Genomic DNA, 25,698 nt, shown 5'->3' on the forward strand with positions numbered 1-25,698 from the left:
TTGTATTTTGTAATGATGATGTAACCCCAGACTTCTGAGTTGGGCTGGACTATATAAAACAACATTATTCAACACGTATTCACGTTCACATTTAGGTTACATTTTAGTATGTTATTGAATGGCTAATTCTAAGCAACTTTTCAATTGGTCTTCATTATGTCTTTTAAATTGTTTTTTAAATTTTTTGCCTTCTTCTTCTGACTCGTTTCAGCTTTCCAATGGGGGTCTAAAAAAACAAATGTTTTTATTCAAGCCTCTCCTATTCTTATTCCAGTCTCTCATTCAAATCAGGGGGAATGAACAGAGACGTAACTAGAGGGGGACGGGCCCTGGCGCAGGAAGTGCAGCCGGGCCCCGCCCCCCTCCGTATGGCCGGAAACGGACGCATTTCCCTTAGAACAGAGTGGCACGCGAGCTGCCGGGGGGCCCTGAGGGGGTGCGGGCCCTGGCCCAATCGCACCCCCTGCTCCCCCGGTAGTTACGCCACTGGGAATGAACAAACAAAGTACCGGCACACGGTAGCAATTGCAACAGGGGGTATCCTCTAAGTGTTTATTGTGTCAAGCAATAAACAACGTTTTGGGGGGCTGGCCCCTTCGTCAGGGCATGGTGGCTAGGGTAATTTCCAGATATATAATAATCTGCATATCAGTGGACTGAGTGGGGGTCATGTTCAAGATTCTGCCATTTAAATGTAGATAAAAATGAACAAGAGTTCCTGATATAGGATCTATTTTCTGGAATCCTATTATACATAAAATACAACAGAATACAGCACCGCCATTTCCTATTTAAGCAAAAAAAAAAAAAAACGTGTTTTTTTTCTCTCTACAATGTCAAACAAATCTAATATATTGGGTTACATTTTAGTAGTCTTGCTGCATGGTGCTCCATGGAAAAAACGCTTATCTGGACAAGCATTCTAGATAATAGATCCATACTAGCACGGATAACAAAAGGAAACAGATCCTTTAACAGGGTTTTTACTTTTAATTGCTTCCTCCTGACTACTACAACATCAGATAATGAGTACACAAGGGTGGAATCCTCTTGCCAGTTGTAATGATGGCTGCACTTGGTATGTCCCAAGTCACCCCTGGAACACAAGTGGTGCAGGCTACACCTCATCTGGCTAATGAAAGGCTGCTGAATACATTAAACAGAGGCAGAGTCAGAGTTGAAAGCAAAGTCTTATTGTCCTTAATATCACAATGGAGAGGAACTGCCCCCTTTTTCCACATGAACGCTCACTTGTGTTCATCGGAGCAAGAATCTCATTGTGCAGCCGATCCTTTCTGAGCCGAGGAGGCCAATTCTACTGGCCGAAAGTGCCGTCTCTTGGCTCAGTTGACAGTTGCCATACATTATACAACAGACAGATGCACCAGAGTGTTTCATTTCAGGGAGAGTATCTTTGAGGCTGTAAACATACTTACACTTGTATGGATGTAAATAGTAGCGGTGGTTGTAAAACGTAATGTGTTGTAGGCGTTTGATGGTAAAAAGCATATTTTTGAGCATATAATTGTGTGGCTGCAACCTTCATATTACAACTCTGCTCCAAAGTATACTGTTGTTAAATTCAAAATTATTGAACAGATTAAAGCGTATGGACAACATTTACTTTTGTGCATAACTATCCCTTCTTTGTATGTGACAGATGCATTTATACTCTACTTAAAGGAGAACTAAACCCTAAAAATGAATATGGCTAAAAATGCCATATTTTATATATTGAACTTATTACACCTGCCTAAAGTTTCGGCTTCTCAATAGCTGTTGAGAAGCTAAGCTTAGGGGTCGTCACTAATTATCCAGCAGAAAATGAGCTTCCCCTGTAATATAAGCTGATGCTACAGGGCTGATTATTCAATTCTGATGCTAATTGCACTGGTTTCTGTGCTGCCATGTAGTAATTATCTGTATTAATTACTAATCAGCCTTATATTGTGACATTTCTATTCTATGTGTACTGTATATTGTGAGTGGGTCCCTAAGCTCAGTAAGTGACAGCAGCACAGAGCATGTGCAATGAATCAGCAGAAAAGAAGATGGGGAGCTACTGGGGCATCTTTGGAGACACAGATCTTTACTGCTAAAGGGCTGTGGTTGCCTTGGGCTGCTACAGAAGCTCAAAACATAATGTACAACATTTCTAGCTACTTCTTTAGTTAAGCTTAAGTTCTCCTTTAATGGAGTTATTTTCCATAGAGAGCAAGGCAACGGCACTCCTAGTGGATTGCATTTGCAAATAGCGTGACTCCTGCATGCCCCAGTTCTGTCCTGCCATCGCTGCTGTTGCCTTCCAGCTTTTTATCTTTTATTAGTCCAAACTATTTTGAATTCTGAGATCAAAATAATCTCCCTCCCTCTGTCGTGCCTGTGCCCAATTCATTTCCATGGCTCCCTGTGTATGACAGTTTGAGAGAGTGAGAGAGAGCGCGGGGTATAGTATAAAATCCCCTCACGCTGCATGTCATGCTGAGCGCAGGCCATTATAATGCTAAAGTCTGGCTGATTGGAGTTTGTCATGTTGATGTGAGTGTTTCTGGCTGCTGGATTAGATTTATCAGTGAGCTGCAAGATGCCGGGGGTTTGTGTGCAATATGCGCCTGGATATTTAAACAATGGATTTTGGTGACATCATGACCTATGACATCACGGCAAGCTGTTGCCCCGAGGCATTTTATTTACTGACACCATAGTCACAGTTTTTTTATACCTCTCCTATAAAGTAACTTCACATCCTTAGGATTTATTTGTGTATTTTTCTGTTTCCTGAACTTTGGAAACAATGTACAGTGTATGAACCATCATTTATTTTCTAGGTGAAATCATTTCCTATATATTGTTGTGAATGATCTACCTTTAGATACAACATGTTATGACTGTCTCTCTTCCTCTCAAAGTGGGATTAAAGCCCAGTTAAAAAGAAGGGTTTATTATCAGAATGCAAGATTATAAAAAGAAACTGATAAAAGAAGGGGTAAAAGGAAATTAAACCCAAGAAAATAGAGATAAAGGGGTTGTTCGCCTTTGAGTTAACTTGTAGTAGTATGATGTAGAGAGTGATATTCTGAGACAATTTGCAGTTGGAATTAGGGATGCACCGAATCCACTATTTTGGATTCGGCCCAACCCCCGAATCCTTCTTGAAAGATTTGGCCGAATCCTGAACCGAATCCTAATTTGCATATTTAAATTAGGGGTGGGAAAGGGAAAACACTTTTTACTTCCTTGTTTTGGGACAAAAAGTCACGCGATTTCCCTCCCGCCCCTAATTTGCATATGCAAAATAGGTTTAAAATTCGGTTTGGCCGGGCACAAGGATTTGGCTGAATCCGAATCCTGCTGAAAAATGCCGAATCCTGGCCGAATCCGGAACCGAATCCTGGATTCGGTGCATCCCTAGTTGGAATTCACTTTTTTATTATTTGTGGCTTTTGAGTTATTTAGCCTTTTATTCAGCAGCTCTCCAGTTTGTAATAACAGCAATCTGGTCGCTAGGGTCCAAATTACCCTAGCAACCATGCATTCATTTGAATAAGAGACTGGAATATGAATAAGAGAGAGCCTAAATCGCAATAACAATAAGCCTTACAGAGCATTTCTTTTTAGATGGGGTCAGTGACCCCATTTTAAAGCTGGAAAAGAGTCAGAAGAAGGCAAATAATTAAAAATATATAAAAATATTTAAAAAATAGATAATGAAGACCAGTTGCAAAGTTTCTGAGAACTGGCCATTCTATAACACACTAAGGGGCAGATTTACATATGGTCGAATATCAAGGGTTAATTAACCCTCGATATTCGACTGCCGAATGTATATCCTTCGAATATCGAAGTCGAAGGATTTACAGCAAATAGTTTGATCGAATGAAAAATAGTTCGATCGAACGATTAAATCCTTCGAATCGTTCGATTCGAAGGATTTTAATCCATCGATCTAATGATTTTTCTTCGACCAAATAATTGTCAGGAAGCCTATGGGGACCTTCCCCATAGGCTAACATTGCACCTCTGTAGGTTTTAGGTGGCGAAGTAGGGGATCGAAGTTTTTTTAAAGAGACAGTACTTCGATTATCGAATGGTCGAATATTCGAACAATTTTAATTTGAATCGATCGATTCGAAGTTGAAGTCGTAGTCGAAGGTCAAAGTAGCCAATGCAATGGTCGAAGTAGCCATAAAAAAACATTCAAAGTTTTTTTTATTCTATTCCTTCAATCGAGCTAAGTAAATGGGCCCTTAAAGGTTAATTTAAATGAGAACTAAAGATGTTAAAATGGGTAGGAGGAAAAAGTAAAAACTAAAACCACTTAAAAACAAATAATACTAGGTATATAAGGGGGTAACAGTTCTCAGAATCATTAATATGTTACCATGTTCACCATAATAACAGTACAGGTGTGGGACCCGGTATCCAGAAAACTCAGAATTACGTAAAGGCTGTCTCCCATAGACTCCATTTTATCCAAATAATTAAAAAAATTTAAAATAATTTCCTTTTTCTCTGTAATAATAAAACAGTCCCATTTACCTGATACAAACTAAGATATAGTTAATCCTTATTGGAAGCAAAACCAGCCGATTGGGTTTATTTAATTTTTGCATGATTTTCTAGTAGACTTTAGGTATGAAGATCCAAATTATGCAAAGATCCGTTATCCAGAAAAACGTATAGTTTCTTATAACACTGAGAAGAACGGTTGGATGTCTTTCCCCTAGCCTTACATTGTGATAATGTCCCACAGCACGAGAAACTCTCTCTTTGGGGGTGTATTAATTAAAAATCAAATTTTTTGTGCATATTTATGAAGAATCTCAAATGGATTGATTGAGATTGAGTTTTGTTGTTTTGGAAAAACGTGATGACAACTGAAAAAATAGCTTCACAATTTGCTTGTTGATTGCTCTTATTTTCTCAAATCTCAGCAAAAATCTAAAAGTGTAATAAATGCCCCCCTTTGTGAGCGGAAACAATTTCAACGGGCAGATTTATTAAATACCAAACTGTCCCCACTTTGAGATTCTTGAAGAAATCTTGAAGGAATCTGATCAGTAAGATATTTCCCCCATTTATAATCACTTTCCTGAACAAGGATATAATGAACGGACTCATTACCATGTACTGTAAGTTTGTCAGAATGTGTGGATGCGTGGATGCTTTATGGGATGTTAGAGCTCAGCAGCTGCACTGGGCTCTAACACCCTCCTTTACAGGGGACATATACCTCCAAGAATAACTTAAATTAAAATTGCTCATCTGAGCACTTTTCCAAATGTGTATTAGGAGCACCCTCTGCCGTTCTGTCCAGGTGATGGGCCAGAGACAGTGTCAAAGGTTTAACAAAGCACTAGAGCTTGGGTCCTAGGACCCACGATCGGATCAACCTGATATCGCCTACCTTGATGTGTGCATATCGGGGAGAGATCCGCTCGTTTCGCCAAATGAGTGGATCTCTCTGTGTATGGCCACCTTAAGACGTAGAAGTATATTACAGTATGTGTTGAGATTATGTACCAGCAGGACCGCCATCAGAAATTGCAGGGCCCCATACGACAAAATTTCCTAGGCCCCCTGGGCATGCGCCCACTGCAAGCCCCACCTACAGGTCCGCCCTCCCCACCACACAGTAAAAAATAAAAAGATATTGGTGGTCAGGACCCCCCAGAAAAAAACATTTGTGGCCAGGGTCCCCCCATTAAAAAATATTGGTGGCTAGGACCCCACATGAGAAAAAAAAATTGGTGGCCAAAATTGGTGGCCAGCCCCCCCCCACACATTATAAGAAAATTGGTGGCCAGGGCCCCTTAAAACGTCCATGCCTTCCCGAAGTCAGCAGCTCTCAGAAAGATGGGGGGCCCAGATAATCAAGTGTGGCATGGCCGGGCCCCCCTTACCCTCAGGGCCCCCTACAACTCTCCCCCCTGTCCCCCCCTGATGGCTGCCCTGTGTACCAGCCTAAGGAACCACAACCCTTTAGCAATGAAGATCACAGCACATACTCAGGGTTACCTGATCTGAGGGATTGACTCACAATACATATTGTCACTATTCAAGGCTGATTAGTAATTAATTCAGATTCACGTTACATGGCAGCTCAGAAACCAGTTCTATTTGCATCATAATTGCATAATCAATGTATGACATGTGAATATCATTTTATGCTAGATGATTTGCCACGGCCCCTAAGCTTAACTTTTCAGCAGCTGCCAGAGCACACTGAGCATGTGCAGTGCCACTGACACTTCTTACAAAATTCAAAATGGTGTCCCCATGTGCAAAACTTTGAAGGCCTGAATCTTTATTGTTATAGAGATTCTGAAACTGTAGGCTGGTGCGTTAAGTTTAGTAAAAGGACCTGTTATCCAGAATGCTCGGGATGTGTGGTTTTCCAGATAAGGGGTCTTTCATTTGTTTGTCCTTAATACTGCTAAAAATGAATCTAACCGTTGAACTCAAAAGGATTGTTTTGCCTCCAATATTAATTCATTATATCTTAGTTGGGATGAAGTACAAGGCACTTTTTTATTATTACAGACAAAAAGGAAATCATTTAAATTTTTTTTAATTATTTGATTAAAAAAATGAAGTCTATGGGACATGGCCTTTTTTGCAGCTTTCTGGATAACAGATTCCATACCTGTATATAAAATGTCATTTTTACCCATATTTATTTTAGGGGTTAGTTCTCCTTTAAGTTACTGATGCAGGAAACACCTTCTGATGCTTTTCTGATCATCTATATCCCTCTGGTCATATTAAGTGATAGAACTGTGAAGAGAAGGGTTGCTTCTTATATCAGTAACGTGTACCCTGTTGTTGGTAGTAGGTGCTCCTGCTAGACATTTAGTATAGGTAGTGAAATAACAGCTAATATCTTGAAATTTTACAAAAAAATTATATAAATTGCAAGTTTTAAGAAGAGCAATGTTACATTAAAATAAGTGTGGAATACTGTTAGTACCATCCACATTGTATATTTCGCACATCATTCTGTACAGTATGACACTATTTCACCTTCTACTCTAACTGCCAGTTTCTCATTGCCCTCTGATCCCCCCACCTATTTCGCACCACTGCTTTGTTGCAAAGTTCCCCACCTGTTTTTTCCATTAACAACAGGTAGCTGATCTCATCGGTTTGGTGGAAGAGTGTGTGACCCCAGTTTCCATGGTAACAGCCTGCTTTGCAAATATACGTTTTTTTTTCTTCTTTCTATTGGCCGCTTTGTTGTTTTTTTTTTAAACTTCTGTCTTATTCTGGCTGTTTCTCACTCCATTCTTTATATACAGCAGTGGTTGCTATTGTTAATAACATACAGCTGTTAATGGGAAAGGTAGAGTTATACAACAGTCAGTTGCTGGGGAATGCTGGGAATTGTAGTTCACACGCAGAGTGTGGAGAGTTTTACTTTACCCATCGCAAGAATACAGTACCTCAAGTATCTTTGTCTCTATATTTACTTATATGTGACTGTAAGCAGCTCCCAGTGGGCAAATATGAACACTGACAAGAAATCAATCTCTGAGTTTACATCAAATATTGCTCAAAGGGAAACGAGTCCTGGGATCATTTATTCACCAAATAATTAAATGCGATATCATCTAGTCAGGGTGTATCCAGTAACAGACTCTGTTCTCAGCATCTCAATATGTTTTTACAGTTGTTTAGGGAGCCATTTTTGGGCACCCATGTTGCATAGGTGAGGCCCTTAAAGGAGAACCAAACCTTAAAAATGTAAATGGATAGAAATGCCATATTATATAAATTGAACTTATTAAACAAGTCTAGAAGTTCAGCAGATCAGTTGAGAAGCTAAGTTTAGGGGTCATCGCAAATCATCAAGCAGAAAATAAAGTTTGCCTGTCATAAGTTGGTGCTGGTTATTAAATTCTACTGCTAATTGTTCCGGTTTCTGAGCTGCCATTTACCACTAATTAGGGATGCACCGAATCCACTATTTGGGATTCGGCTGAATCCCCGAATCCTTCGTGAAAGATTCGGCCGAAACGAATCCGAACCCTAATAAAAATTCTTCTTTTGTGACGAAAAGTCAGAATTAGGATTCTGATTCAATTCGGCCAGGCACAAGCAGGGCCTCCATCAGGGGGTCACTGGGGGGACAGTCCTCCCGGGCCCGGTGGATTTCCCCGCTTCCAGGGGGCCCGGCCGCGACCTGACTCTGCCCTGCATTTTTCCCATCAGTCAGTACGCACGGGCGCAACTCTATTTAAGCCGCCGCCGCCTGCCGCCTGCCGCCTGCCGTCAGAAGATCGAGGACGTCGCTGGAGGAGGACGTGCTTCCTGGAGACAGCGAACGGACGGTGAAGACGATGAAGAAGACCCTCCTGGTGGAAGAAGAAGACGCCAGCACAAGCAGGTAAGTCCCCTGAGCCACCAATGTAGCCCCTGAGCCACCAAAGTAGCCCCTGAGCCACCAATGTAGCCCCTGAGCCAGCAATGTAGCCCCTGAGCCACCAATGTAGCCCCTGAGCCCCGTACTGCAGGGCCCCTGAGCCCCGTACTGCAGGGCCCCTGGGCCCCGTACTGCAGCGCCCCTGGGCCCCGTACTGCAGGGCCCCGGGCCCCGTACTGCAGGGCCCCCGGGCCCCGTACTGCAGGGCCCCCGGGCCCCGTACTGCAGGGCCCCCGGGCCCCGTACTGCAGGGCCCCGTACTGCAGGGCCCCCGGGCCCCGTACTGCAGATCCCCCGGGCCCCGTACTGCAGATCCCCCGGGCCCCGTACTGCAGATCCCCCGGGCCCCGTACTGCAGGGCCCCCGGGCCCCGTACTGCAGGGCCCCTGGGCCCCGTACTGCAGGGCCCCTGAGCCCCGTACTACAGGGCCCCTGAGCCCCATACTGCAGGGCCACCATACGGTTTGTGAATGTGACCTTTGTGGTGAGAGGGCGTGGTTAAGGTGAGGGCGTGGTTAGGGGAGGTGTCGTGATGGGGGGCCCCGAAAATTTTGTTGTGTGGGGCCCCGTGATTTCTGATGGCGGCCCTGGGCACAAGGATTCGGCCGAATCCGAATCCCGCTGAAAAAGGCAGAATCCTGAACTGAATCCTGGATTCGGTGCATCCCTACCACTAATCTGAATTATATACTGGTCAGCCTTATATTGTGACATTTATATAATATTCAGTATATCGTGAGTCGGTCCCTAATAGGGTTGCCACCTTTCTCAATTATGTCATGGGGGCGGTGATGTCGTGGGTGGGCCAATGGGCGGAGCCATGACTTGGCGATTGGCCGATCTTAAGAGAATCCTGCCCGGTTTTCCAAAATTGGGAAAACTGGGCAAGCAATTTTGACCCAGACAGCCCTCTCGAAAACCGGACTGTCCAAGTCAAAACCAGACAAGCGGCAACTCTAGTCCCTAAGCTCAGTAAGTGGCAACTAGTGATGGGCAAATTTGTCCCATTTTGCTTTGCTGAGAAATTCACGAATTTCTTGCGAAACAGGCGAAAAAATATCCAAACGCATATTTGGAAATTTGAGAATAAATTTGCCCATCACTAGTGACAACAGCACAGAGCATGTGCAGTGAATCAGCAGAAAAGAAGATGGGGAGCTACTGGGGCATCTTTAGAGACACAGATCTTTACTGCTAAAGGGCTGTGGTTGCCCCTGCTAGAGTCCTGGAGCGGGTCAGGTACCCGCAAAAACCTGCGTTACCCTGTGGGTTGCGGGTAGAAGTTCCGGGTGTGGTATAGACGTAGGTATAGATGCGGGTCAGTGGTTCTGCGGGTCGGGCCGCGAGTCTTCTCAATAGCGATTTTTACTCCTTTTTTCTGATGATGTCACTTCTGGTATACAATGACAGTACTTCCTGATTCTTGATGGTCAGCGAGTCGCGGATAAGGTACTTGCAGGTCGGGTAGCGGGTCCAAGCGGGTAAGAATGCGGGTTGCGGGTATGGGTTGGGTACTGTTTCCAAAAAATGTACCCTTGCAGGACTCTAGCCCCTGCAACATTTCTGCCATACTTCTTTAGTTAAGCTTTAGTTTGCGTTTAAAAATGATACATTACATCCCTCAGCTGCCTAGCAACCTTTCCCTGTACAAACAGCACATTTATATCAAATGCCTGAGGAGCTGTAATGTCAGAAGCAGTTTATCATCAAGGCACCCACATGATATGGGCCTTGAGAGGTTTCAGCACCAGATGCGCAGAGTAGGGGTGAAACTACAGATAAAGCAGACCCTGTGGCTGCAGGAGGTAGAGGGGCCCCATGAGGCCCAAATTAATGAACAATTTCAACATATATTAGTAAAAGCGCTCAACCTCTAGATATGTTGGTGGCCCTAAAATGATTTGCCCAGTAACATCTTTAGATGCACCACTGGCACAGATCCTATTTAGAGGAATGGTAGAAGGTAGGTTGGCAGATGTTGCTCGGTTGGAAGGTCAGACCTCTAAACAAAGTACTGGGTTTATATACATGCCAAGTTGTGGATTAAGAGTCATATAATCGTTTGCCAAAGCAGGAGTTGGTTGATCCAAGTCTCTCAAGAGATCTCATAGTATAACATTCAACATGTCCAGATTTATCTACAGTACACACTGAGTCTCACAGCATGGAAATACAGGTTTTAGGGCCCTTGGAGTCTCCTTTCCTTATTTAAAACTGAAATGATACATTTACATTTAAAGGCAAACTTAGGCAGGAGTTTCATGATTTTACTTTGCATCATCTTTCTCATGTATGTCCACTTTAGGCTGCCCGTGCCCCCATTTCAGTCAGGCCATACCCCCTGGTCTCCTATTTCCTATTTCAAATGTGATTATCACCTTTAAATTAACTTTTAGTATGATGTAGAGAGTGATATATATATATGTATCTATGTCTTTATAGAGAGACAATTTACAATTATTTTTTATTTTTTATCATTTCGGGTTTTTGAGTTATTTAGCATTTTATTCAACAGCTCTCCAGTTTGCAATTTCAGCAGTCTGGTTGCTAGAGTCCAAATTACCCTAGCAACCATGCATTGATTTGAATAAGAGACTGGACTATGAATAGGAGAGGCCTGAATAAAAAGATGAGTAATGAAAAGTAGCAATAACAATACATGTGTAGCCTTACAGAGCATTTGTTTTTTAGATGGGGTCAGTGACCCCCATTTGAAAGCTGAAAAGATTTAGAAGAAGAAGGCAAATAATTTAAATACAGGTATGAGACCTGTTATGCAGAATGGCCGGGACCAGGGATTTTCCGGATAATGGATCTTTCTGTAATTTGGATCTTCATATCTTAAAGGGGGTGGTTCACCTTTACGTTAAATTTTATTATGTTATAGAATGGCCAGTTCTAAGCAAAATGTCAATTGGTCTTCATTATTTATTTTCCATAGTTATAATTTTTTGCCTTTCTCGTCCAGCTTTCAAATGGGCATCGCTGACCCCATCTAAAAAACAAATGCTCTGTAAGGCTACAAGTGTATTGTTATTGCGACAATTTTATTACTCATCTTTCTAGCAAGGTCCTCTCATATTCATATCCCAGTCTCTTACTTCAAATCAGTGAATGGTTGCTAGGGTAATTTGGTCCCTCGTTACCAGATTGCTCAAAATGCAAATGGAAGAGCTGCTGAATAAAAAGCTAAATGATGCAAAAACCACAAATAATAAAAAATGACAACAAATTGCAAATTGTCTCAAAATATCACTTTCTACATCATACTAACAATTAACTTAAAGGTGAACAACCCCTTTAAGTCTACTAGAAAATCAGGTTAACATTAATTAAACCCAATAGGTTGGTTTTGCTTCCAATAAGGATTAATTATCTCTTAGTTGGGATCAAGTACAAGCGACTGTTTTATTATTACAGAGAAAAAAAGAAATCAACTGGAAACTATGGGAGAAGACCTTTCCGTAATTCGGAGCTTTCTGGATAAACGGGTTTGCAGATAACAGATCCCTTACCTGTATTATAAAAAAGAAAAAAATGAAGGTCAGCAAGGGCTCTTACTCACTGGCGTTTTGACCTGCGCTCCCCTGTGTTCCGTTTTTTGGCGTTCAGCTGCAGGGGAGCGCAGGAATAGACGCAAGTCATTATTTCAAATGGGGCTGTACTCACTCAGGCGCGTGTAGGCGCCGAACGCAGGTTCAGACGCAACATGCTGCATTTTTCCTGCGTTCGACGCCTACACGCGCCTGAGTGAATACAGCCCCATTTGAAATAATGACTTGCGTCTATTCCTGCGCTCCCCTGCGGCTGAACGCCAAAAAACGGAACGCAGGGGAGCGCAGGTCAAAACGCCAGTGAGTAAGAGCCCTTAAAAAGTTGATGAGAATTGGCCATTCTATAAGATACTAACAGTTAATTTAAAGTCGAACCACCGATTTAATTACAGGGGGGTGGGCAATATTGGCCCTGTCCTGATTGTAAACAATCAAAATGTATCAGCAAAACTCTGCAACAGGGACACATCTGAAAAAGGAGATATTTTAGTATAAATAAAAAAGCCTCACACACAACTTCATTAAATCTCCGTGTCCCTCATGTCTGCACTGGAGTGCACTATATCATTCCTAATGGAAGGTCTTTGTGTGACTCAGAGATTCTTTAAAACAATAATGACGCATATTAATACTGAGTGTTCCCATTTCCAACATTTTATAACATCTCTGCTAAATGCTTCCCCTTTCCCAGCACCATTAGTAATTGAATGTTTGTATCTGATCCAGAATCTCTTTTCTATCTTTCTGGAAAATATGAGCTCTTACCATAAATTCATTTTATTGCTTTGGGACAGACTTGGCTTTAGGGATCCTGACTGCCTCTTCATTGGGAGGCCAAAATCCCCCAAAAACCTTTTTCTACAGCCCCGACAGTTGGCCTCAGTTCATTTAAAGGAGAATTAAAGTTAAACTAAAGAAGTAGGTTTGAAATGTTGTACATTATGTTTTGTGCTTCTGTACCAGCCAAAGGCAATCACAGCCCTTTAGCAGTAAAGATCTGTGTCTCCAAAGATGCCCCAGTAGCTCCCCATCTTCTTTCTGCTGATTCACTGCACATGCTCTGTGCTGCTGTCACTTACTGAGCTTAGGGACCCACTCACAATATACAGTACACATAGAATAGAAATGTCACAATATAAGGCTGATTAGTAATTAATACAGATAATTACTACATGGCAGCACAGAAACCAGTACAATTAGCATCAGAATTTAATAATCAGCCCTGTAGCATCAGCTTATATTACAGTCCAACCTCATTTTCTGCTGGATAATTAGTGACGAGCCCTAAGCTTAGCTTCTCAACAGCTGCTCAGAGCCCACTGAGCATGTGAGTGTCACAGACACTTTCCAAGATGGTGACCCCCTGTGACAAGTTTGAAGTCCTGGATCATTGCTGCTATGGACAAGCTGAAACTTTAGGCTGGTGCAATAAGTTCAGTATGTAAAATATGACATTTTTAGCCATGGTAATTTTTAGGTTTTAGTTTTCCTTTAAAGCTATAGCGAGGTGCGGAGGAAAGGGAAGGTTCCCAGCGAGCGGCACATGCTGGGAGTTTTAGTTCAGCAACACTTATGGCCATTTATGGTTGCGTTGGATAGGGTTTGCTAACTCTTTTTTTGAAGAAGATAATGATTCTGCTCTAGAATGCACAAAGAGTTTGTTTTCCATTGTCTACCGATTTGTTATTAACTAATGTGTCTTGTCTGCCAAGTTTTTAGGCTTGTTTTGCCTTATGCACGAACGCCTGGTGTGTTGTGAAAAATGAATCGGCACAGAATCAGATTCTAGTCCTCGTATTTCCATCAACAAGCAGCACGAAACTCAAGCTCAGAACCTGCCCCCCCACCCAAAAAAGATTTATATTCACCGAATAAATAAACCGGAAGTGACGTTTGACAAGCTGCCATTAGTTCCTATTCTATTCCATGCAGAGCACTCAAGGTCAATGTTTAAAGTGAGATAGGGATGGGCGAATTTTTTCACCTTGTTTTGCCGCAAAAATGACGCCCATAGACTTGTATGGCGTCGTGCATCAAAAAAAAAAAAAAAAAGCATCAAAAAAATTTCCCTGCAAAAAAATTTTTTTTGACGCCCATAGACTTTAATGGCCGTCTGCGACATTTCGCCGTCTGCGAATTTTTGGCGAAACGAAACAGGTCAAATTCGCCCATCCCTAGAGATAAGGCAACTGAAGATCATTTAAAAGGGTTGTTCACCTTTAAATTAAAGGAAAGGGGCTTTTCAAAACCATAGAATGGGGAAGAGGAGAAACACAACAATTAAATGTAACATGGGATTGGGAGGAAAAAGCTTGTTCTTCACACAAAGTATTCCTTTTATTCATATTCCCTCAAACAGGAATGGGACCGGATACCTAGAATGCTCAGGTTTTCTGGATAAGGGATCTTTCCGTAATTTGGATCTCCATAATTAGGTGGTTCACCTTTGAGTTAAAGTTTAGAATGATATAAAGAGTGATATTCTGAGACAATTTGCAATTGGTTTTCAATTTTTTTATTAATTGTGTTTTTTTGAGTGATTTGACATTTTATTTCAGCAGTCTGGTTGCTAGGGTGCAAATTACCCTAGTAACCATGCATTGATTTAAATAATAGACTGGAACATGAATAGGAGAGGGACTGGATAGAAAGTAAATAATAAAAAGTCACAATAACAATATATTTGTACAGAACATTTGTTTTTTAGAGTCAGTGACCCCCATTTGAAAGCTGGAAAGATTCAGAAGAATAAGGCAAACAATTAAAAAAACTATAAAAAATAAATAATGAAGGCCAATTGCTTAGAATTAGCATTAGTGATGGGCGGATTTGTCCCGTTTCGCCCTGAAATTCGCAAATTTTCAACAAAATTCACAAAACGGGTGAAAAGTTGACGCAAGCAACAAATTCGACACTGGTGACAATTGGCGCACATTATTCAACGGGCATCCATTTAGTTGTTGCCAGCGTCGGGAACTCTCGCCGGCGCCAACATTTTCATGGCAAATTTGCAAATTTAATCGCCGCGAATTCGGGCCTGCTGAATAAATTCGCCCATCACTATTAGTCATTCAATAACATACTAAAAGTTAACTTAAAAGTGAACCAGTCCTGTGAGACCAATCCCTGGGTCGGGAGACGCTTATCCCAAGAAATGATACCAGGCAGGGAGGTGCCATCCTACAAAAATGAGGTAAATACTTATGTCCGCCATATGGGGTTTAACTTGATGTGGTTTGGTGGCTTGTCAATGTTCTGATCATAACTTTGTAACTAAACACCCCTCTTTTTGAAAGTATAAGCACTTGCACTAAATTACTAGTGAAACAGGAGCAGGGAATGTGCATTGATCAAACCCCTCTCTTTTGTTTGCTTGTAGCTAATTTGGATGGATCAGTTGCACTTCCATTGTACTTTATGTATATACAATAAAATGCTACTGGCATGGGGGGGGGGATCAAGCCCATTTAAGCCGATACCTTGGTCTGGAGACTATTGGGCAGATTTACTAAAGGGCGAAGTGACTAACACTAGGGAAAATTCGCCAGCGTGACGTCATTTTGCTACTTCACCGATTTACTAACGGTCGCTGGTGTAACTTTGCTAGTGAAGGAGAGAGACTCTAGTGCTCCCTTACGCCTGGCGAAGTTGCGCTCTGGCGAATGGACGTAACTACGCAAATTCACTAAGATGCGGATTTTACTGAACGTTAACTCTTGAGCCAGACTTGCCTTCACCAGCTCAGACCAGGCGAAGTGCAATAGAGTAGATAGGCGTTCCTCAAAAAATAGTTGAACATTTTTCCCAAAAAATGCTGGCGACTTTTCATTTTTCAGGGTGATGGGCTGCAAAAGATCGTAAATTTTTTCTGGGATACCCTCCATCCCCTCTACATTTCCCAACATATGACACATAAACTATACACTGGGCTCATGTGTAGGGCAATTTAACAACTTTTATTAAGGTTCCCAGGCTTGTGTAATGTAATGTATTGGCTGCAACATATACGTCCATTCAACTTTAACTTCCCGCCGTATGCAAATTAGCCAACGCTAGCGCAACTTCGATTCACGCAGGAACGCTATCCATAATTCGCCAGTGCTTGGCCAATTTTCGGAGGTTAGTGAATTTGCCCCATTGAGCCGGAGGCAAGCAGTTATGCAGGGAGATGCCAACCCAGAAAAAAACTTGACCGGAGGTAAACAGTTAAGACGAGGTATGGTGGCTTATCGATTTTATGCTCATAATTTTGTAACTAAAAAACCCTGTTTTGCAAAATACATGTATTAGCTTAGATACTAAATTAATTTGTGAAACAGGACCGGGGAATGTGTGTTGATCAATTTTTTCCTTTTGTGTTTGTAGTGATCCCACAACCCCCCTGTTTGTATTTATGTAGCAGAGCAGCTTCAATATACTTTACAATCTGGCCAGAATAATGTTTGAACAGAGTTTAGCACAGGATACATATAGGGGCAAATTCATCAAGGGTCGAATATCGAGGGTTAACTAACCCTCAATATTCGACTGGGAATGAAAATCCTTCGACTTCGATATTCGAAGGATTTTGCGCAAAAAGTGCGATCGAACGAATAATCGTTGGATCGAACGATTAAATCCTTTGAATCGAACGATTCGAAGGATTTTAATCCAACGATCGAGGGATTATCCTTCGACCAAAAAAAATTTAGTCAAGCCTATGGGGACCTTCCCCATAGGCTAACACTGGATTAGGTAGCTTTTAGGTGGCGAACTAGGGGGTCGAAGTTTTTTCTTAAAGAGACAGTACTTCGACTATCGAATGGTCGAATAGTCGAACGATTTTTAGTTCGAATCCTTAGATTCGAAGTTGAAGTAGCCCATTCGATGGTCGAAGTAGCCAAAACGACACTTAGAAATTCCGAGTTTTTTTACTTCGAATCCTTCACTCGAGCTTGGTGAATGGGCCCCATAGTCTGTCATTTCTTATTGACTTTCAGCAAGACATGAGTTTACACAATACTTCATTGTGTCTGGTACAGATTCCTTGCACAGAAGCACCCACGTGTATTATAATGAAAGCTTGTTCTGTAGATCAATTTTTCATTCGAAACAGTAATTTGCTGTTATTGCTGCTGAGCTGCCCAGTTACTAGCATTGTATAATTTATTTCCTAAATGCTTCCCCTCCTTAGTAATATTAGTAATGGAACATTTGTTACTGATCCAGCATCTCTTCCCTCTTCCGGAAGAATCAAACTATTACCCAGAATGAACTTTGTGCCTTTGTGCCTACAGACAACTGTAGTGTTTGGAGTCATAGGGGCAGATTTACTAAAGGGTGAAGTGGCCTTCGCTAATGAAAATTCGCCAGAAATCCCATCCGCAGGGGCATCGCCAGGTGTAGAAGAAAATTCGCTAGTGAAAGAGACGGTCACTAGAGCAGTGTCACACCCTATGCCAGGCGAATTTTCACTAAAGCGAACAGTCGTTACTCCACAAATTCACTAGAGTGCGAATTTTAAAGAACGTTAAATCTTTCGCCAGAATTTCCTTCGCCACCTTAGATCTGGTGAACTGATAAAATGAAGCTTCATCCTCCTCAATCTTATGTCAATAATCCTGTATGCTGCAAAGTCATAACAATTTTAAAAAAACGCTGGCGTTGTTTCTTATATTTTTTTGAAGCGGAATTGTCTTTTAAAGTTGCAACTATTAAAAAAATGTTATTTACATTTTTTTTAACCATTTGAGGGGCATGCCACATTTGTTTTAGGGTGGGCTCATGTCTTTATTTTGCTTCCTCGGACATGTGTAATAATAAGCAGCCACTAATGAACTAATGAAGTTTCACGAGGCAGAAATGAATGAGAGCGAAAGTTCGCTATGAAATGCTTGACGAATTAACGCTACGGAAACTTCGCCAGCGTTCGGCTGCAGAGACGCAACTTCGCATTTTAGTGAATTAGCATAGTAATAACGAATTCGCGCCTGACGAAGTGGAGTGATGTGTGGCGAAGCCTTTGTAGGCGAAAATTCGCCCTTTAGTGAATTTGCCTCATAGTCACAACAAAGTACACGTTGTTACCTCCTTAGGATGGGATTCACTTAGAAAAGGATCATTGTGGTTTGTGCAATATGTTTGGATAATCTGGACATTATTTCCAGGGAGAGGCCTTTTGAAGGGAGAAAATAAAATGTTCCAAGTCTTTACGCCAGTGTGAAAAACGCCACAAGACGCTCTATAGAGGAGTGTGTTGAGCCCAACTGGATTGTCCAATATATTGCAACTCCTTCTCATTATCCAGAATGGTTCAGATCAGACTGCATGATTCTAAGTGACGCCCAACAAATAACGAAAGGGGTGGATCACCTTTACGTTAACTTTTAGTTTGTTAAAGAATAAACAATTCTAAGCAACTTAGCAATTGGTCTTCATTTTATAGTTTCTGAATTATTTGCCTTTTTCTTCTGACTATTTCCAGTTTTCAAATGGAGGTGACTGATCCCATCTAAAAAAACAAATGCTCTGTAACGCTACAAATTTATAGTTATTGCTACTTTTTATTACTCATCTTTCTATTCAGGCCTCTCCTATTTATATTGCAGTCTCTTGTTTAAATCAATGCATGGTTGCTAGGGTAATTTGGACCCTAGCAACCAGATTGCTGACACTGCAAACTGGAGAGCTGCTGAATAAAAAGCTAAATAACTCAAAAACCACAAATAATAAAAAATTAAAACCAACTGCAAATAGTCTCAGAATAGAATTCTCTATATCATACTATGTTATCTCAAAGGTGGACAAGACAACCCAGGTAAAGCTTATTTCTTAGCCACAAGAGGGGTGTCTGGTGTCACTTTATGTCACAGTAAGGGCACACGGGGAAGTTAATATACTGTATTGGAGGTAGTGAAAATCTCCATGTCTAAAACGATTGTATTATGTAACTACATAAAAGTGAAGGTTTTTTTTCCCCAGCCATCTGCCCTTTGTAGGGAGTACAATTTCCCTGAATGCTCCCTCTGACACAAATGATTCTACCTGGTTAATACTACAGGAGCTGATAATATTGACCATAGTGTGTGAATATTATAGGGGCTTTAGAATATAAACTCCACTGGGGCAATAGGGATGCACCAAATCCAGGATTTGGTTCAGGATTCAGCTGAATCTGAGTCTTTTAAGCAGGATTCGGCTGAATCCAATAGCCTGGCCAAACCCGGACCCTACAAAATGTGGACAAAAATCCCTACTGATAAACAAAACCACTCAAGAACATGTTGGCGCTACATAAGGGATAATACAGGTATGGGATCTGTTATCCAGTCTGCTCGGGACCTGGGGTTTTCTGGATGAAGAGTGTTTCCATAATTTGGATCTCCAGACCTTAAGCCTGCTAAAAATTAATTAAAACATTAAACCTAACAGGATTGTTTTCCTCCAATAAAGATTCATTATACTGTAGTTTTATTGGAATCAAGTACAAGGTACTGTTCTGTTATTACAGAGAAAATAATATTTAAAAATTCAATTTAAGGGAGATGGCCTTCCTGTACAGGCTGATACATTAGATAGCTTTAAGAAGGGGTTGGATGGTGTTTAGCAAGTGAGGGAATACAGGGTTATGGGAGATAGCTCATAGTACAAGTTGATCCAGGGATTAGTCCCATTGCCATTTTGAAGTCAGGAAGAAATTTTCCACCTCTGAGGCAAATTGGAGAGGATTCAAATAAGTTTGTTGCCTTCCTCTGGATCAACTGGCAGATAGACAGGTTATTTATAGACTTAAATGGTTGAACTTGATGGACATGTCTTTTTTAAAACTAACTTACTATGTTACTAATTCAGAGCTTTCTGGATAACGGATTTCTGGATAATGGACATGTAGCAAGACTGAGCCTAAAGCTCACACAACGCCGACAGATTAATTTTTCAACTCCCATAGTGAATGTTTGCATTTTCTGGTTAAGTCCTGCCTTATGGGAGGTGATAATCTTTTGGCGACTGTGTCCCTTTTCATTATATTTGGCTTTAGTTCAGAAGAAATGGAGGATTTACTGAATATTGTGCTTGTGTATAAATGACCAGAAATTGCAGAGATTATGGAAAGTCCCAGGAATTCTGGATCACAGCCGATTCCAAGTCTGATAGCAGTAATTAACCTGTGCAATGCAATGCTTCTGCAGCAAACTGAGCTAAAGGCTCACCGATCCTTACACCATAAAGTCTATTTAAAGAGTGTTAAAGCTTTTGTTAAAGCTGGATATAGTCAGGTCCATGCACTTGTAGCAAAACAAAATATCTTTTTACAATGTGTTTATATTTGTGCAGATTCCTATTGGGCAGAATTGTAAATGTCAGAAGAGGCATCTCTATGCACTGATCCTATTACAGTCCAAGCAAATGAGTGGCTGTTTATGTGGCTTAGAGGTGGGCCACGTTGAGGTGGGCGATATTGGGCTGATCTGATTGTGGGCCCAACAATCAGATCATAATGCATCCGATACGGGATTGCGTGACCGCATAAACACTTAGATGCGGCCGCAACCCAACGGGATTTTTTAACCTGCCCGATTGACATCTGGCTGACTTTTGGCCAGATATTGATCGGAAAAGCCCGTCAGATGGCCCCACACACGGGCAATAAGCAGCCGACTCGGTCTGTCAGCAGCTTTTATCGGCCCGTGTATGGGAGCCTTTAGTCATGACAAGTGTGGCTCACCAGCTGTGCAGTCAAATTGGTCACAGACCTGCCAATGGGTTAACGAGGTCAAAAAAACTGAAAAGTTGCTAGGAATGGGATATTCTAGAACATATTAAAATTAGCATAAAGGTGAACCACCCCTTTAACATATTCAAAGTTTTTGGAAAAGTCAAATAAATTGTAGCGTCACAGAGTAGAGTCCTGCACGGGTCAATTTTTTGGAACCCGTAGCCGCAATCTGCAGCCCACTTTCTTAACCGCTTGGCCCCGCTACCTGCGTACGTTATCCGCAACCTGGACCCGCCTACCATCAATAATCAGGAAGTGCTGTCATTGTAAATGGGAAGTGACATCATTAGAAAATAAGGTAAAACAGGAAGTGCTGTCATTGTAAATCGGAAGTGACATCATCTGAAGTAGACGTGATCAGAAAAAAAAAAAAAATCGAAATTGAGAAGACCCGCGGCCCAAACTGCAAAACCGCCGACCCCTGTCTGTACCCGCAGGGTACCGCAGGTTTTTGCGGGTAACCCGCGGGTACCCGACCCGCTGCAGGACTATCACAGAGCACTCGTTTTTGGCTGACGGGGTCAGCGACCCTAGTTTGAAAGCGGCAAATAGGCAGAAGAGGTAGGCCGATGATTCAGTACTATATAAATGAAGACTAATTGAAAAGAGCAGGATATTAGATGTGTACTAACATTAGACAGTACTACCAGTCCAGTATCCCATAGCAACCACTCAAATGTTGGACTATAGACAGACATTTGGAATGAGTAGGTCACCTTTTTGAAAAAAAATACAAAACCTGATGACATTTATTATTCAGTAAAAGTTTTTTCTTTTATTATAGCTGAATCTTTATTAATAAAGTCAGATCTCCATTGAAAATACTATAAGACATTACACAGATATCTATGTTATCAAAATAAATAGTTTACTTGGGGATGGGAAGGAAGAGTCTGCCCAGGGAGCGATGCTGTAAATTCCGTGCTCTTGAGCCATGGTTTCGTCATGAAGCTCTGCATGCGCATTCTGCGCCACTAGAAAAATAAACCCGTGCATAATACTTTAGGAAGAGCCAAATTCTGTGATCAGTTCCCCATTCACAGTGTTGTCAGTGTCGGCCAAATTATTTTGCCTCTGCAGCCATGAGATCTGATTATGAGACAGAAGCAAACGGTGAGCCCAATATCATTTGAGGATGATTAAAAGGACCCCCTCTGTCAGTTTCTCTAACTCTCCAATACATAATGGGACTGTGACTTATTTCCTAAATGGGAAACCATTAGCATCACCATAAATATAAGGGGAAATAATATCCCTAATTGCAAGTGCTCAAATCAAACTATTCTCGAATACGGTTTCCCAAGAGGAGCTGTCATTGTAAGAACAAATCCCCAAAAACTCTAGTGGATTTAAAAAAATATATAGTATTTTGTATTTTTCCTTATAGAATTTGAGATTTTTCATACCCCCATCCCAAAAATATATAGTATTTTTCCTTATAGAATTTGAGATGTTTCATAACTTCACCCACACCCCATAGTCGGGGGGTAGGGCCAGGTGTTACAGGAAGGGAGGGGGTGTCCTGCAGGCGACACCCCCCTGTGATTTTGATGTACAGTAGGGGGCTGGACCCCTGAAGTTATGCTTTTCAATTTACAAACTGATTTGAATGATCTGGAAGGCTCAACAACCAGAATACTGGTTGTTTGCAACAGAAAGGAATAAAGCATGTTTTTGGTTAAAAAAAAAAAAAACATTCACTAGTCTGGGTTCCCTTTTACTCTCATTTAACATCTAGTATGCATTGACTGCAGTTTAGAGCAGAGACAGGCAATCTGATGGGAGTGGTGGAAAAACCAGGAGGGCCATACGTTGCTGATCCCTTTTAAAGAAATTGATATCCGTGTTTGAAGAGGATTCTCTAACCTGACATAGCAGCACTAACGGTCTGTCGGTTTTTTTTTTTTTTTTTTTTAGAGGAGCAGTCACAGGAATTGAGATGTAAACACTCTCTGCAAGAGACTCCTAACCTGCCTGTCTCTGGTTGAAGCAGAGATGCAACTGCCAGCATTCTGTGTTGGCCCTTTTCAGGAGCTGCAGTTCAGCACTAGTCGAAGAGCTGTATGGAGAAGAGAATTAATGAGGTTAGTACAGAGATGTCTATTTTCTAATTGAATCCAGTTAGTGATTATTTAGCTAGCCTGAGAAGCCATCTGAGGGAACTCCTTGTATATTTCCCTGATAATGATTTTGTCCATCTGGCAGTGAGGCTCCGCCTCTTCTTCAGATAGGATACGCTGCAGAATTCCGTGAAGGTCGGTCTGGCGGTGCGCGTGCTGAAGGTAATCAGTGGAGCGAACGATGGCGTGCATAAGTGACAGGTACTCCATCCGTAGCTGCAACATAAAGAAATTCAATGTGAACCTCTATGGAAATAAAGACTTGGTCTTCCTATTCGTAATTCCCTGCATGGAAGCTAAAGCAAGGTACACTTGAAAGGTACAAAAGTGATTATATGGGGTGTCTCCATAATTACGAATGTTTTGCAGTCTCAGTATTCAGTTATACTATCCAAGAGACATCCAATAACAAGTATGGGTGGGTAAAGGTGGACATACATGAGCAGATCTGCTTGTTTGGAGAGGTCGCCCAACAAGTGGATCTTGCCCCGATATGGTCACCTTGAAGGATATCGGGCTGATTCGATTGTGGGCCCCCTAGGGCCCAACGATTGGATTGGATCACAATGCTGGGAATGCAGGCGGTTGGAGTGAAAACCGCATCAACGAACCAATGTGGCTTTCAATCCAACTGGATTTTTAAACAATTTTTAGCCAGATGACAGTTGGGAAAACTCGCTGGACGGCCCCATACACTGGTCAATAAGCTGCTGGCAGCTTTTATTGGACCCTGTATGGCCATCTTAAGGCTAGTGGCAGACGGGGAGTTTAGTCGCCCAGCCGAGGCAACTTTGGAAATCCGAAGCGATCCTGCTGGCGATTCATATTTTAGCCAGTAGGAAGGCAGTACATGGAGATTAGTTGCCCGTAGAAGATGAGATTTGTCGCTGGGCGACTAATCTCCCCGTCTGCAACTAGCCTAATGGTCCCCATAGACGCAAAGATTTCTCTTGCTGAACGACCAATTTTAGCGAAGTCCGACCAATCCTTCGAAATTATCGTGCGGTTAGTGGGATTCGAACGATCGAACATCTTACTATTTTTCGCCCCACATCTGTCAGGTTAAAAAATCTTTGTCGGTCCCAGTGCAATCTATCTATGTTTGCAGGGCGAAGCAGGCAGCTCCCCTTTGTTTTCCTGGCAAATTGGTCTTTTTAGTTGATGGACAATTCGTATGATCGTTCCGAGATAATCGTGGTCTCACCATGACGATCGGATCTTTTAAAAATCTCAACATCTATGGCCGGCTTAAGTGTGGTCTGTAATAAGATTTGCACAGTTCTTATCCCTCCCTGAGCCTTACCTTGTCCCCCGGCGACAGGTCGGCAATCTGACGTACTATTATATCGATCATGACCATCATGTCTGTGTGGTAGAAGAGATGAGCGGAGTCCTTGCTGCCAAAAACGTCTTGGAGGATCTTCAGAACTGAATGTGGGGGCTGAGGCTGATGTTTGAAGATAGAAACTGGGTCGTCTAGTAAAAGAGTAGTAGAAGTTAGCGGAAGCCAAAAATTGCTGTATTATCCTCAGGCCACACTATAGTCATGCATGAAGACCTTTTTTCTCTTGCCTAATTTTCTCTTACTCCTTCTGGTGCTATAATGCCATTATGAGGAGTCAGGGGAGCAGTGGAATGAGATCAATGGCACACGGCTAGTGCAAAGCAGCTGATAATGGAATTATACAGGCACAGCACCAGCAAGAACAACGCTCTAGGTCAAGGTTGCTCAAAGGAACAGTAACACCAAAAAATTAAAGTGTTTTAAATAAATGATAATATAAAGTATGGTAACACCAAAAAATGAAAGTGTTTTAAATGAATGATAATATAAAGTATGGTTGCCTTTATTAGTAAAACTGATGTATTTGCTTCAGAAAACTCTACTATAGTTTATATAAACAAGCTGCAATGGGGGCAGCTATTCAAGCACAGGATACACAGTAGATAACAGAAACTCTGTAGTATACAATGGGATTCTTCCGACCTTACCGGTTATCTGCTGTGTATCCTGTGCCTTTTCTCCCTTTTTCAGCTTTAAATGGCTGCCCCATGGCTACATAGAAGCTTGTTTATATAAACTATTGTAGAGTTTCTGAAGCAAACACACCAGTTGTACCAATGCAAGGCAACACTATATTATATGGTCATTCATTCATTTTTTTGGTGTTTCTGTTCCTTTGACTTCTTCTCAGGGGACCAATATTAAGTGGCAGAATTCACCTTCCCACCTAAATATTCTATAAGAACCAATATCTAATTGGAATTTAAATTTGAACTGATTAAAGGACAAGCAAAGCCTCAGTAACTGAGTGGTGCCAACTACACTCTCTAGTGACTCACTGGGACTCCTCTACCTCTACTCATCTACTAAAAAGTGCACAGGGGTGGTTTACTGCAGAGCAACTTCCATCTTGTGCAGCCACCCAGGATCCCCTCCAGTACAGATGTTTCTTGTCATATACTGTGCACATACCAAGTCTGACAAGGTGCAGGAAGGCCATAAAGAAATGGGAGAGAAGTTGAACTGGAATGCTGAACTGGGGTAAGGAGCAAGAAATGCTAACAAATTGGTACCCCCCCAGAAACTAAGCTTTCCTTCTGCTTTAAAGACCCACTCACCCTAAACAGCATGGAGAACCATTTTTGGATCCCAGGAAATGCAAAGAATCGCTCAAAGCCTATGAATTCCCCAGCAAGAAGCACAAATCAATAGAAAAGTGTCTAGTTGGCCCGTAGATATACATTTAATTACAGAGGGACAGACAACCTGTGGCCCTACAGATGCTCTGTGGCTACAACGCTTGGCCTTTGGCTGTCAGGGGAATTCTGGAATTAGGATGCAAA

At 41.8% G+C, this 25,698-nt stretch overlaps 1 protein-coding gene across 5 annotated transcripts in view; it reads right to left on the reverse strand.

The window, feature by feature from the left end:
- Positions 1-21,483: 21,483 nt before the first annotated feature.
- The window catches only part of nckipsd.L (NCK interacting protein with SH3 domain L homeolog), an 83,308-nt gene continuing 79,093 nt past the window's right edge, over positions 21,484-25,698 (reverse strand). For 4 of the 5 annotated variants that reach the window (XM_041589353.1, XM_041589354.1, XM_041589355.1 and 1 more), the window contains 2 exons: positions 24,155-24,327; positions 21,484-23,067 (listed from right to left, as the gene is read on the reverse strand). In XM_041589353.1, the coding sequence (XP_041445287.1) occupies positions 22,864-23,067; positions 24,155-24,327 (377 nt within the window). In that variant the 3' untranslated portion in view covers positions 21,484-22,863. 5 annotated transcript variants of the gene reach the window in all.

This window comes from Xenopus laevis, chromosome 4L, assembly GCF_017654675.1.
Source record: "Xenopus laevis strain J_2021 chromosome 4L, Xenopus_laevis_v10.1, whole genome shotgun sequence".
Classification (NCBI taxonomy): Eukaryota; Metazoa; Chordata; class Amphibia; order Anura; family Pipidae; genus Xenopus; species Xenopus laevis.